Source organism: Arachis stenosperma, chromosome 1, assembly GCF_014773155.1.
Source record: "Arachis stenosperma cultivar V10309 chromosome 1, arast.V10309.gnm1.PFL2, whole genome shotgun sequence".
In the NCBI taxonomy this organism is placed as follows: Eukaryota; Viridiplantae; Streptophyta; class Magnoliopsida; order Fabales; family Fabaceae; genus Arachis; species Arachis stenosperma.
Genome location: NC_080377.1, coordinates 15487183 through 15502410, shown reverse-complemented (window position 1 = coordinate 15502410; position 15228 = coordinate 15487183). Strand labels below are relative to the sequence as shown.

Genomic DNA, 15228 nt, shown 5'->3' with positions numbered 1-15228 from the left:
ACTTATTAACTACCAAGTCTCAATTGCTTACCATCTTACAATAATACAAATCTATGATGGAAACTCAGACAGGTCAAATTCTTAAATCTATTCAAACGGATAATGCTAAAGAATTCTTATCAAATGAATTCAAAACCTTTCTCAATATTAATGGCATCATTCATAGATTGTCATGCCCTCATACTCACCAGCAACAAGGTGTTGTAGAGAGGAAGTATAGACATATTTGTGAAATGGGACTTACCCTACTTGCTGTTGTACATTTGTCAATGGAATATTGGGAGGATGCCTTCTTGACTGGTACTTTTTTTATCAATCGATTGCCCACCAGGATACTTAATATGAAATCACCCTTTGAGGTGCTTCATTTCAAACCCCTTGATTATTCTATTTTGAAGGTTTTTGGATGTGCTTGTTATCCAAACTTAAGACCCTTTAATAAACATAAATTAGACTATAGGTCTGAACAATACATTTTTCTTGGTTATGCTCCTTTCTCAAAAGGGTTTAAATGTTTAAAACAAGATGGTACAGTTGTTATTGCATGTAATGTTATTTTTTATGAGAATATTTTTCCTTTTTCCTCATTTTTCATAAGAATGTTGTCTCTAATTCATCACTAACCTCTTTTTATGAGCATGAGTTGTTACCTCAGATTCCTGTTTCAAATTCTCCTACATCGCAGTTACCTTGTACCCAAAGTTCAGCTCCACCTACTTCAACTATACTTCCTACCTCTAATACAAATTCCCCTCCTTTAACTAACAATGCTTCATCAACTATTAATCAATCACCTTTTGAGACGGTTACTACAGATTCCGTACCAGTATCAATTTCTAGCTCTGAAATTGAGCCTCCAAGGTTACCTATCATAGAATCTTCATCTTCTCACAATACTCATGCTATGGTAACTCGTTCCAAGTTTGGTATCTCTAAGCCTAAGGCTCTTATTGCACATTCTAATCATCTTGACTTGGTTAATAATGTTTCCAAGACAGTTTCTCAAGCTATGCACTCTTCTCATTGGCTTCAAGCCATGAAGGAGGAATATACTGCTCTCATGAAAAACAAAACTTGGCATTTAGTCCATCCACCACCCAATTCCATCATTATTGGGTCTAAATGGGTGTTTTCCATTAAGCGTGGACCTGATAACTCTATTAAAAAATATAAGGCTCGCCTTGTGGCCAAAGGATGTCATCAAATTGAGGGCATAGATTATTCTCAAATTTTTAGCCCGGTCATTAGGCCAACAACGATTAGAGTCATTTTATCTTTAGCTTTATCTGAAGGTTGGTCTCTTAGGCAATTTGATTTCAACAACGTATTTCTCAATGGAGATCTAACTGAGAATGTGGACATGGCACCACCTCCTGGCCTCTTCAATTCTGATTCTGACTTAGTATGTAAACTTGATAAGGCCATTTATGGTCTCAAGCAGGCTCCTAGGGCCTGGTTTTCTAAACTGTGCAGTACTCTATCCATGTTTGGTTTTCGAAATACTTCATCTGATCCTTCCTTATTTGTTCGTTTTACAACTTCTTCTACTCTTTTTCTTCTTACTTATGTTGATGACATAGTCATCACAGGTAATGATAAATCTGAAATAGAGTCTATTATCTCTCAATTGAATCAAATATTCTCTTTAAAAGACTTAGGGACAATGCATTATTTTTTAGGCATGCAATTTAATTTTTTGCCTTCAGGAGACTTACATATCTCACAAACTACCTATATTTGTGATCTTCTTAAAAAGGCATCCATGGATAAGTCACATTCAATGCCCACACCTATGCTTTCTTCTGAAAAACTAACACTGCAGGGTTCAAATTCCTTTGATAATCCTAGTCTCTATCGATCAATAGTAGGAGGTCTTCAATATGCAACTCTCACTCATCCTGAAATTGCATATTCAGTCAACAAAGTTAGTAAATTCATGCATTCACCCATGATTCATCATTGGGAGGCAGTCAAACGCATTTTGCGTTATCTCTCAGGTAAGATTAATTATGGTATTCAATTTTCTAAATCCTCTTATCTTCCCCTTCTTGCCTTTTCAGATGCCAATTGGGCCACGGACCTTGATGATCGACGTTCAACAAGTGGCTACTGTATTTACCTTGGGTGCAATCCAATCTTTTGGAGCAGCCGAAGCAAAAAGCTGTAAGTCGTTCATCTACTAAGGCAGAGTACTGTTGCCTGGCAAATACAGCAGTTGAGTTAGTTTTAGTTCAAAAGCTTCTACGAGAAATTCGTGTTACTTCTCCAGTTGCTCCTACTTTGTTTTGTGACAATTTAGGTATTGTTCTTCTTGCTGCAAACCCAGTTATGCATAGCAGAAGCAAGCACTTCGAGGTTGATCTCCATTTCGTTCGTGATCATGTTCAAAGAGGATTGCTAAACATTGTTCACATACCTTCTCATGCTCAAGTCGCTAATATTTTGACGAAACCATTACCAGCTCCCTCATTTACTGTGTTCATGGACAAAACTAAGGGTGCAACCAAATCCCACCCTTAGTTTGAGGGGGGTGTAGAGAATATAGACACTAGTGAAATTACATAGAGCATGTTATCACTATAAATATAAAACCTTTAGTGTAAATAAAGGATCACTCTACAACAATTTTAGATCAATATTATTCATCTCAAAAATTAATCTCTGCTCTCTCTTTCTTTCAATTGCTTTCAACTCTTTCACTTTTTCATTCACTTTTTCATAATTTTCACAAGGTACACCAAAAGAAAAATAGATCTGAAAAGTATATTGGATTTAGCAACTGAACTCTACACTTGAGTTACAATGACTTTATAGATCTATGATATCATTTTTATACATGTAATTAAATTTAGTAGCGAATAGGAAAACAAAATATCAATTGTCTAATAAGATGGGATTCTTAAATTTTAAGTTGTCTATTTGAGTATTTCTTACTTGAAAACTATTTTTCTTTTTCAACTAATATTTAGCCAGTGTTATTTATTTTTATGGGCTTAAAACTAATGTTTTTCATTTTTATCAACTAAAAATTTAGTTTTGTATCTTTGGAAGATGAAAATTTATTATTGGAATAATACTGGAAAGTTTTTTTAGTTAATATTAACCAATTTTTTTAAAATTATTTTATTTATCTTAATTTTAGACTATAAATCATAAATCTTAAAACCTTAATTTTAGACTTTTTTTTGTCTTTTATAACACAACACACCCAGACAACACTCTCACACACTACACTATATGGTTCTTTTTTCCCCGAGTAAAATTTGAACCGGATGTAGTTGTTGAAAAGCATATAATATGCCACTTAAACCAAACTTCCAACCAAATTCTAAATTATAAATCTTAAAACAAAATTGACTAATATTGAATAAATAAATAAAAATACACACAAAAGACTTTAAAGTAGACAAAAATACACATCAAAATTTATAAATATCAAATACATTAAAAAGATTATTTTTAATGGACAAAAATATAAAAATATACCATAAGCCTCACAAATCTGCTGACGACATAGACATTTTTGCCGATAAAAAAAAAACCATTTCAAGTGTAACTCAATATATATGAATCTTGTGTACTTTTTTCTATCCTAAACTCTTTCATATATACTTGTCCATTTACTTGCTAATATTGGTTAATTAAAAATTCATTTCCTATAATTTCTCTTATAACTATTATTTTAAGTAGCATTTGTAGTCCAACTACAAGAACCAAATAAATTCTATCCTTCTCTTCTATGGACTTGTAATACAATCCAGCATCTTTGAAGCACCTTTTTCCGCACAAAAATGAAACACAAACTATCTGCCAAGGAATCGCTTGGCGGCTGGTATGGGTGCAGCACATGTTGATAGCAAGAGTTCGGATGTCTTCATCAAGCCTCTACCAGATAGGCGGATGAATGAATTGGCAGAAACCATGTTCTAATTTCCGAAAATAAATGCTCTAACAAAATCCGACGATAAACTCGAGACATCCAAGGGTCATATTCTACCAAGCGGGGATTCGTCAGCATGATCATCCACCAACCAGAGGCCATAGTCGCGAAATCGCTTTATCTTCTTCTCAAAACCTACTATATAGTTATTGTGAATGATCACATGCTTTCCTTTAGTTTCCTTAACCCATGTCTTGTTCTTGAAATATAACCCACCTGTAGGAAAAGCTGCCTGCGGCAACAAGTATAAATCCACCTGTAGGGAGTCATGGAAATGAATCATGAAAAAGAACATATTCAGCCTCTTACATGTTATAAAGAATAAACTGGTTATATAACAAACTTGAGATCAAGCAATTAGTACAAATATCAGAACAATTGACATTTTCCTGTTTTCTGAATTGAAGGTCTCCCTTGTAACTGACCATAAATCATGTAGTACACTACCATGATGCCATAAATAAGCTTCGGTCATATATTGGTATATTTAAGGTATAGAAGTTATCCACACTGGAAGAGAATAAAAAGAGAAAAAAAAGGGACAAACCTCTTTAGCTGTCTTCATCAAAGCCCAGTTAAAAGCAGGTTGATCATTTGATTTCTGGGTTCTAGACCATGGTTGATTCTGAAGTTCCTCGATCCACTTTCTCAAGACTAGCTTTGCTCCGTCTGTAGGGCGAAGGAAAATCATGCAACTGCATATGTAAGGGCGGCCCTTTTTTCCTGGTGGCGGTAAAGCATGAGAATGGTTTAATGGTTTGATCTGATCTCACAAGGTAACAAAAAGAAAATAAAAAAGTCTGTAATACCAAGAATGAAAAAGAAAAGCACTAAACCGTAGCATATATACATATATCATCATACTTACCGGAATCATATCATCTGTAAAGTACACATCATGACTCCCTTCTAACTGAAGCAATGGATCCCCCAACCAGACCATATCAACATCATTGTACATTACACTATATCCGAGCTGTAAAATCTTCAGAAGATGGCTAGGCCTTCTGGCCGTGAAGTTGAAAAAACCCTAGCCAGTGAAAATAAACAAGAACAGATTCTAAAATTCAGAAACACATTCAGAAAATAAATAGATCAAGATAATTAATAACACTTCAGACATAACATAAGCATGAAGAGTAACACAAAGGACAAGATATATGTGTGATAATTTCCGAGATGCATCCAATACAATAACAAGAATTAAAGTAACCAAACGTTGAGAAACATGTTTATAAGAGAAAAGATAATATAGATAGAAGGTAAAGAATATGAAAATTTACTGGGACAAGGTAAGCAATACAATTGAGGTTCATCCTTGTATAAGGGTATGAAATATAACTAAGGGTTTGTTTGGGTGAGCTTCTAAGAAAATATCTCTTTTCGAGTTATCTTTTTTTAAAGAATCTTATAGAAAAGTAAAAGTAATTTTATGTTTGGATATCTCATACAAAAAGATCTTTTTATCTATCAATTATGTTTGGATATAACAATATAAAAGTACTTTTTTTATTTATTATGTGAAAAACATTTTTTTTAAGGAAAAAAGATCTTTTAAGAAAAATGTAACTTGTAGCTTCTCAAAAAAGATATTTTTTTATTTTTCTAGTGCTTTTACTACTAGAAATTTACCAAACACGCTAAAAAATAAAAAATAAAATATTTTTTCTATCAACTTAATGGCACCCAAACAAGCACTAAGCATGTTTGAGCCATGCACATAACTAAGAGAGTATTCGATTAATAAGGTCAATTTCTAATAACTGGTAAAGCAAACTATAATAAATCATGATCCATATATTACTAAATGAAAGCCCAATTCAATTCAGGCCTAAACTCCAAAACACATTAAAACAACTAAATTTCAGTTACTAATAACGTAAGAGCATACATACAAACCTTAGATCCAAACTTATGAGCAGATTCAGCATCAAGCACAGGTGGAATAAGAACAGCATGACCAGGCCAACGCTCATTAACCTTATAGAGTGAAGCATAGTCCTCAGCAATGACAAGAACCATACCCTGGCGGTTCTGCCTTGTGATACTGATCAACCAGTTGTTGAGAAACGGCAAGTAAGGCTGACTCACAATGCAAACTATGACAGTTCCATTTTTGCCCACAAAGGAGAGAGCTTGGTCCAATGTGTATGAGTTCCACTTTGAAACAGCAGGCTTGGAAACTGAGAAGATTCCATGGGGGATATTGACCCAGGGGCTGAAGACACCCACCACCATGACGAGGCAAAGGAGCACCAAGAGTGTTGTTGGGGTGAAGATGGAGATGGGTCTCTTGGAATTGGCCGAGGAAGGTGGTGGAGCGGCAAATGGGTTCGAAAAGGCATTGTGCAAGCTTCTTTGATGCAGAAACATTGACATCGTAGCTCGTAAAGAAGAAATGGAGAAGTGGGGTTGTTGTGGAAAAGGGAAAAGATTGAGACTTCGATGAAATTATTGGGGTTTGAGATTTGAGATTGGAAGATTTAGATTAAGCAAGAAACAGAGGTAGTGACGGTGGTGGTGGTGCTGTGGCAACACTTGAATGGATCCAATCAAATTCGACCCTTACAAAAGAAGATTAAAGTAAATATCAGTAGAATAATCAATTGAAAGTGGAAGTATATGGAATTCAAGGTTCTGAAAACCGACCGGTCATCGAACCATTTTAATTACTGGTTTACTGCTTCAACCAGTTCAACCGGGAAAACCATTTTATAATAAAATAATAAATAAATAAAAATATGCATATAAAATGAAAATATGAAACATATATTAATAAGTAACATACACAATATTATTTAATACTATTATTACCACATTTTTCTGTGTCACTTGTTTGATCACTTCCTTTCTTTCTTTCTTTCTTTTCAACACTTGATACTCTAATTAGAATAAGACTACATTATCAACCTGTTCCAACGATATACTTGTCCACTGTACAATTAGAAAATGGTTATTTATATCCTAACTAGAGCCTAGCCAAGCACCACAAAGAGCAATGCAGGAATATAAAGCAGTTCCAAATGCCAACAAAGCTGAGATTTCCAATATGCACAATGCATAGTAGCCAGCATCATTCCCATCTCCTGTCAAAATGTCAGGACCCTACAATTTCCAATTAAATCAAGCTAACAACACTGATTTAAGATACCAGTGCCCCCTCCCTACTAAGCATACATCCCAATTATCATTTCTACAAGAGAAAAATACATTCATAGCCCTCAGATCTCATACTGTGTCACTTGTTAACTTACATATGATTATCTATGACGGTTTTTTGTGGCAATACTTTTGGTACTTTAAACATGAATGTTCTATAACTCAGATTACATCATTATATTTTGCTGTTATCATTCAAATCTCTCTCATCATGTTAGATATATTTTCATGATATTATTCAGTCATTCATGGAACTAGAACTATTGGAAGATTAATTTTGCAAGATATGAAGTTACATAAAGTAGAACTAAATAGCAAACACACAAAAATTAACAAGCTTTCCATTTAACAAATTCACAATTAGCAAATGCACCCAAAATCAGCAGTCAGCAGCATAACTAAATTAGTAATTAGCAAGCTTCCCATTCAACAAATTTAAGTCTCCCGTTTAACAAAATGGCAAACTCAAGTCTCATCATAAATTCAGAACCAAGCAATTAGTCAACTACATTACGTACATAGCATCATAAGAGATCAGAGCTCACAAACACACACAAAATTAACTAATTGTTGTTAACTAAATCATGCTGAACACATTAAAAACTAAATTAACCAAATCACATTTTCCTTTTATAAACAACAGATTAAAAACAAAAAGAGAAAGCAAGAAAAATTGACTAACCTTCGATGGTCTTCGAACGAGCAGAGTATGAAGGAGAAGGAGCAAGAATGTAACGCGCAGAAGCTGGAGGCAGTTTTATGTTTACAATGCGGAGAAGTGGCAGAATATGAGGGAGAGGGATTTTGGAGCAGCGGAGGGTGGAGCGCAGCGGAATGGAGAAGAGGAGGGTGGAGCACGGCGGATCCGGAGAAGAGGAAGGGTTTAGAATAAGCTCACTTCAATAGTCCAAAGCAACGACGCAGCACCTACCCTTCTTTTTCCATTATTTATTTGTTTATTGTTCAGAAACCATGAATGCAAGAAACCACCTAACTTCAAAGATTATGTCATAAACATTAACAAAGATAACTTATCAAAAATGTTATAACAATATCTAAAGGCTTAAAGCAATGCTAAGGATTAGCTTAGGGAACTAACATGTGTCTATGACAGAGAAGAGAGCTCCATATAAACCAATTATTATATTTCACCTACAGAAAATTCATTGCGCGCACACACGTTATTAGAAATTATATAATTTACCTTAGGATCTGTCCGCAAAATAAACTTTGAAAATGCATTATTATTTCATTTCACCAGTCTTTTCTCATGTAGCTATCAATCTTTATTTTTTCTGCAGAAACTAGATGTTAATTCATCAGGTTCATCAAGTATGGTCAATTAGCATTAAGTATGACGACTGCGATGCATCATTTTCCTCATAAATCTCTAAAATTCATGGATTGTATGAAATAAAATATATTTTCCTTGTGCAATGCAGTTTTAGTGTAAATACATCTAAATTTTGGAGATCAAGGCTTAATCACATTCTTTTACAAGATTTGGGAGGTACTTCGACCAGTAAGTATTTTACCATAATTTATGTGTGTCACTCACTTTCTCATAATCCAATATATTTTATACAGTTTGGAACCAAAGTGTCTTAGTTCCACAAAGTAGAGTAGCTGTTCTGAACTTTATTCTTACTATATATATCTACTATATACTTCTATATGTTAATATAATTTTTTTTTTTCCTTCATACCAGGGATATTGGAACCTCAGGCATGGAGGTAATATTCAATGAAGCAAGATTTATCACCTGTAATAGTAGCAGTAGGTGGTGTTAGTCATTGCAATTTAATTTTGAACAAAGACTTTTCTTTAATATTTCTATCTAAAAGTGTTGTACAAGTCCTTTGAGAGTTTATGAATTGTACGACAGACAAGTAGTGGTAATTGAATTGTATTTCACTTTAAAATGAGTTATATTTTGATGCGTTAAAGTTGAAGAAGGTGGCCGACGATCAGAAAAGATACTGTCATGCAGCGAATATAGCGGGGCAGAAATGCCATTACGTTCATATGCAATAAAAAATTGATAATCAGCAACATGCAATCAAGTAACAATAGCAAACCTAGGATTAGTAGTATTCTATATAAAGGAAGTAGAGCTGAACAACTCTTCCTTCTCAATAACTTAATTATTTCAAATTCTTTCATTACATGTTCCTACTTGAAGGGAAGAAGAGTGCAAAAAAGGTCTAACTTTCTCAGTCACGAACATTATCAACAGAAAGGATATAACATTCTTTCAACTATGCACATTTTTTCTATAAAAGGAGAGTCCTTCAAGCTAAAAAAAGGAGAAACTTTTTTTTTCAAAATACTGCAAATGGTGTGATCTTTGTTGGAAGAGTATGTGAGAAATCCAAATAGTGTTTCCTTTGTATCATTGCTAGAAAATCAAGCCAGAAATGTGGTATTGAATCAGAGGTAACAACTGCAAATCAAGATTCACAAGCAAATCAAGGGCCAAACTGATCCATCCATATTCCTCTTATGTAGTATGTTTATGCTGATTGTATTGTCCAAACATAGAGAACAATGTGATAAGACTTGGCAATTTTCTTCAAATATTGACAATTCTAAATTCTGATTAAGTTCCAAATTTAGTGCAACAACTGATCAAAGGAAAGCAAGAAATTTCAAGGGAATAACCTGTAAAGATGCAGCAAATACTTTTACACAGCACACATGTTATGAGTTGTTAAGCAATTGAAATGTCGAATATCCAAGATCCAAAAAGAAACAAAAGATAAATCGGGAACAGCAAACAATTACACGCGAGGCACTTATTACAGAGCACTTAATGAATATGGATTAGTGAACCTAAATGGCAAGCAAAACACAAGCAAACTAAGGCCTTTCCCCTTCCCATTGTGTTTAATTAAACTCAAATGACAAGCACAACAAACAAATTAAGTCGTAATTCGTTCATTCTTTCATAAGGTAACAAGGTTTAATCATACACAAGCAAATTAAGAATCTATTTGGGCTGAACATATCACAGTGATTAAAGAGCTCTTGCTGAATTTAATCAAGCTTATTCCCACACTATTAAATGGTGTACCTTAAATGGAACAAATCTACTTCAGCTCTTGGCCATCACCACGTGAAACATCTGGAAGTGCATTTTTGAAATTCTCAACTTTGATTTGGAGTGTCGGCAAGCTCTTCTTCAAGATTCATAGTCTCTTTAGCAAGACCCAGAGCCTTGGCTCCATTGTGGATCAATCTCCCCCCTTATTTTCTTCATTTTCTTCAATTCTCCTTTTTGAGATTAGGTTTCTATTTGCTCTGCAAAGAGAATCGGGAGCTCCCTTCTCTTCTTTTGTTTTGTCTCTCTTTACTACATTTTTATTTTATCCCTTAATAGATATATAAATAGAAGTCTCTAATTTTGAGGAAAAAATCATGAATTCAGTCGCTGAAAAATTGTATTAGCTTATACTTTTCCTTTAGAATTATATTTTTGGATAATCAACCAAGATTTTATAATTGTTTTTATATAAAAAAATATATTTTACTTTTGAACAATGGATTTAGGGTTAGATGTTAATGGTGGATGGATGAATGATATTGATGATAGTGACAGTGATAGTGACTGTGATGGGAGATTAGATTTGAGTTGGAGGCTGAAATTAAATTAAGATTGAAATCAGAATAAAAAAAATTTAACTAATTTTTTATTATAAAAAATTTAATAATAGGAGTAAACATAAAACCATTATAAACGTTAAACATATAATATAATTGAATCAAATTAAATGTTAGGGATAATTTTAAAAAATTTTAAAAGTATTAGATACAAAAAATATATTTTATTTAATTTTTAATATACTCATTAAATTATATAATAATATATTTTTTTGCTAACGTGGAGATAGAGTCAAATATTTATGGATTGAGAATAAGTAAAATTAGAGTTGGAACATATTCTTAATCGTGTAGGTAGGATAAAATTAGGATTGAGTTCAAACTCTATTCTATCTATTGACATCCCTAAATATGTTATAAAATATTATCTATATTTGAGTAGATGTTTTTGACATCTTTATTTAAACAAAACATATTCTCAAATCTTTCATCATTCTCAAATATCTTTTCGGACTATCATCTTTTTTCAAAATAAAGTTAGATTTTTTATACCGTGAATTGGTTTTTTTTAAATGATTTTCTTGGAGAAATAATCTACTTATTTCAGTGGCTTGCTTTTCGTGATGCGAAAAATATAATGCAAATTATTTTGCAAATTTTACAAGTGAGAGTTCCTGAAATCGCTTTAAAAAAAATAATCGATAAGAAAAAAGCAAATTTTTGTTACAAACCTGCTCAAAGATGCTATGAGAGATCTAACTTAAATGCATTACAATAACATATTGTATCAAAATCTAGGACCATTTTCTATGATGCTCAAATAAACAAATAAACAATGGCAACACTTTACTATTATTCATAATTTTTATTTCGGCTCAAAAATTTTGTTATGGAGTAAAAGGTGGTGTTTTGGTTAGAAATGGATGTAGGAAGTATATTTACACTTTGGTGGACGTGTCAGATGAGAGGTCTAACACATAAGGGGCGTGTTACATACATCACGCAAGGGGCATGGAAGACACGTGGCGATGATTGGTTGGCTGAAGCTAGCAGCACGTGGGGGGCGTGCTGAGTCAGTACACAAGGGGCGTGCTGACATGGTGAAGCCTAGTTAGTTGAACTAGGCAGCACCTGTGGGGCGTGCTGAGTCAGCACGCAAGGGGCATGCTGACAAGTGGCGATGCCTAGTTGGTTGAAACTAGCAGCACTGCTCACCTCTATATAAGACAAAACTCGGTACCATTTTCATTCCGAAGAAGAGTGTGCTTTGAGTGGTCTTTGAGTGTTAGTAGTGTAATGAAGGGTACTGTAAATTTGGTAGTGTATCGCAACAGTGAGATAATACGAAATACTCATGAGAGAGTGAGATTTGTGTGTAAGAATCCATTTTCATTTGTGGTTCCATGCACCATGATGTGAATTGAGCTTTAGAGTAGTCTCTGTCAAAGCACGGAGAACGAAATGTTAACGAGAGTGAGCAGAATTCTGTACCGAAATCCTGTTATAGTTTTTGGTGGTCTAATACAGTTTGATATCATGCCGATCACTGATGAAACGAGTATGTAGAATATGTTCCAAATGCACCGGCAGGCTCAGATGCGACAGCCACAAATTGAGCTGTATGTTGAATTTGAAAACGTAGAGGCAGAAGGGATTCAAAATGATTTAGATATAGAGGATGATAGAGCTACAGTGTACAATGGAATGAATAGTGACAACGAAGAGGACTTCGAAACTACTTATGAAGCCGGCGATGACCCACCCGGAGCTACCAACCCACCTGAGTCATACGGGTGACCTCGAACTGAGTCATCCACACCCGAAGCTACCGACCCACCTGTCTCTGCCGGAGCGGCCGACCCACTTGCCTCTGCCAGAGCAGATGCACCAGGGTTGTACTCGTCAACAACCACGAATGCCCGCTGCGGCTGGATAATCCAAAATTTAAAAAATTTAAATAGATAAAAAAACAAAATTTAAAAAATTTAAATAGATAAAAAAATAAAGTTGGTCAACTTACATAAATTGAATGATCCAAATAATTGATAATATGTTCTTCGAGCGCCGTATAATTACGTACCATTTTTTAATCACTACAAACTAATATTTTTTTTTTCAAAAAAAATTTTTTTTTCTAAACCAATACTTACACTACACACTACTATCACTACTGCTACCAATACTTTCTTCACTACTGCGCCGTATAATTTTTTTCTTCTTTCAAGCTACACGCTTCTCCTCATACACTTTTTTTTCTCTCTCGGTTCCTTGCTTCAACACTCTTTTTGTGTGCTTCAATGGAAGGAAAGAAGATTGAATTTATAAAGGATTGAGGGTTGCTCGCTAGTTATCGGAGTGGGGGGTTGTTCCCTGCATGCAGGCAGGCCTGCAACACGCCCCCTTTCCGTGCTGCTGCTGCAACATTGGAACTCAACAAAAACTTGCACCGCTTCACGGGTTTCACAGCACCACGCCCCCGGCGTGTTGGCAGTGGACTGCCATCCATCTTTGCTCGCCACATCACCACGCCCCCTGCGTGTTGACAGGGTGCTGATACACCACTGACGAGTTCAGGCACCACGCTTCCGGCGTGTTGAATCTGTCACCACACTTCAACAAAACACCTCCTTCACCAATATTCAGCCAATACACCAAAAAGAGTTCTATAAAAAAAATAATTTATGTTTTATTTCGCCATGTATTTTTTTCTTTACTCTACCTCTAATGAATTTGCAACATGGTATTTGATTCCAAGACTTTGAAATCTAGCATTTTCTGTTAATGTTAGGTAAGGTAATTATTTTCTTATTCCTTTTCTTATGGATTAACATATCAATGACGCATTGATAAATTATTAATACTTCATTTACATATGCCAAACAATTATATATATTCTTCTATTTTTTTAATCATGATTCTGAAAATCAGATCGAATCGGTCGATTTATTGGATTAATTTTTTTATTTAAAAAAATTCAAAGATAAAAAATCCTTACCACCCATTTTTCTCTTTAAAAATTGAAAAAACGTAACCCAACGTCCTAGCCACCATCCCACTCCACTAACTCATGAGCTCAAACTCATCGTCGAATCATTCTCCTCAGGTGGAGGGTGTTATTACCGCCGAGTGGATGTATTTGTGATGGGTACTTTGCTGTTTCATGGATCGGGTTATGTGAATGGGGTTTTAGTTTTCAGTTTGGGTATCTTGGATAGTTTGATGCTGATATGGTGCTATAGAATTGGGTTCGGTTTGGTAGATGGTGATTGAAAAGTTTTGATAATTTGTATCTGGGGTGTGTGGATATTTTGGATGATGGGATTCACTAACAAATAATTTGAAAAATGATTTTAGTAAGTTAAATAGTGTTGATTTTCTTCTATATATGTTGGGCACCTTCATCCATCTTTCTTCTTGAGTTTGGGTTAGTATTCTCTTTTAATTCTTCAGCTTTCCACCCTATTTGATCAACTTTTAATTCCTTGCTCTATTTCATTTTAGGATGTTGTTGATTAGTTGAAGCCTCCAGATAATTACTGCAATTTTATTCATGGCCAATGTATCCGCAGAATGTGCAGTAAGTTCCTAGACGTTCATATCTAAGTTGAATAACAAAGGTTGGGTTGTTGAGCCTGAAACTTTGATTGATTGTTTAAGGGATTTGGTTATGTAAAGTTCAATTATGACTTCATGATTCGTCCATCTTTTTCTCTCATATTGAAAGTTGCCACCTCCAAAATTTCACCAATCGTTTTTACTATCTTGGTTGTAGCCTCAGTAGTTTTGCAATTCTCAGGCATTCCCCAAAGTTGCACCCATGTAGGAATTCTTGTGAAATCCTCTTCTTCTATCTTTGTTCCTTTTTCTGTTGAAAAATTAAAAAATAAGGCACACACTCACGAAAAATATAGAATAAAGAGGAATGTATTGAATGTATTTGTGTGTTGTTATTTATGAAATAATTACATATGTATTTATACCTTTCTTTGACGTCTAAACTTAATACATCCTAATAAACAAATGATTTAAATTAAAACTAAATATAGACAACTTATTCAAACTGTGATTTCTAGTCATTCTTAAATTCTAACCATCAAGTTTATTTTTAATATTCTCCCTTAAACTTGATAATTTTTTGACTCCAATCATAATCCTTAACTTTTGAAAAGCATTTTTTTTCAGAGGTTTTGTGAAAATATCAGCAACTTGATCAAGTGATTTCATATACTCAACCTCCACATGCATGTTCTCAATACATTGTCAAATGAAATGATACTTTGTTTCTATGTGCTTGCTTCTATCATGAAATACTGGATTCTTTGCTAGGGCAATCACCGACTTATTTTCCATCATGATCTTGGTGGATTCAGCTTGCTCAAAATGAAATTTTTTTAGTAGTATTTTTAGCCAAATTGCATGACATGCATAGACAGTGGTAACAACATATTCAGCTTCACAAGTTGAAAGAGTGACTATAGGTTGTTTCTTTGAACACCAAGAAATTGCATTATTTCCTAGAAAGAAAACA

General features: G+C 34.2%; 1 protein-coding gene across 6 annotated transcripts; it reads right to left on the bottom strand.

The window, feature by feature from the left end:
• Positions 1-3407: 3407 nt before the first annotated feature.
• On the bottom strand, positions 3408-10564 carry LOC130942503 (UDP-D-xylose:L-fucose alpha-1,3-D-xylosyltransferase MGP4-like). Of its 6 annotated transcripts, none has more exons than XM_057871009.1 (8): positions 10174-10564; positions 8806-8862; positions 8199-8251; positions 7782-8093; positions 5840-6504; positions 4809-4970; positions 4488-4703; positions 3408-4196 (listed from the first exon to the last, which is right to left on the bottom strand). In XM_057871009.1, exons 5-8 carry the CDS (start codon positions 6317-6319, stop codon positions 3987-3989), a joined length of 1068 nt encoding a protein of 355 aa, XP_057726992.1. In that variant the 5' UTR covers positions 6320-6504; positions 7782-8093; positions 8199-8251; positions 8806-8862; positions 10174-10564; the 3' UTR covers positions 3408-3986. The 6 variants fall into 6 exon arrangements, with proteins under 6 accessions (XP_057726992.1, XP_057726994.1, XP_057726993.1 ...); XM_057871011.1 differs by having other exon boundaries at positions 7782-8089; XM_057871010.1 differs by adding an exon at positions 6755-6874 and having other exon boundaries at positions 7782-8862.
• Between the last annotated feature and the right edge of the window lie 4664 nt (positions 10565-15228).

Bases quoted from the DNA above. Each gene is read 5' to 3' on its own strand.
- LOC130942503 (XM_057871010.1), bottom strand. From the start codon at position 6,319: ATGTCAATGTTTCTGCATCAAAGAAGCTTGCACAATGCCTTTTCGAAC. The intron at 4,704-4,808 runs GTAAGTATGATG...TTGTGAGATCAG, and splicing joins TTACAGATGATATGATTCCG to ATCAAACCATTAAACCATTC. The intron at 4,197-4,487 runs GTTTGTCCCTTT...GACTCCCTACAG, and splicing joins TGATGAAGACAGCTAAAGAG to GTGGATTTATACTTGTTGCC.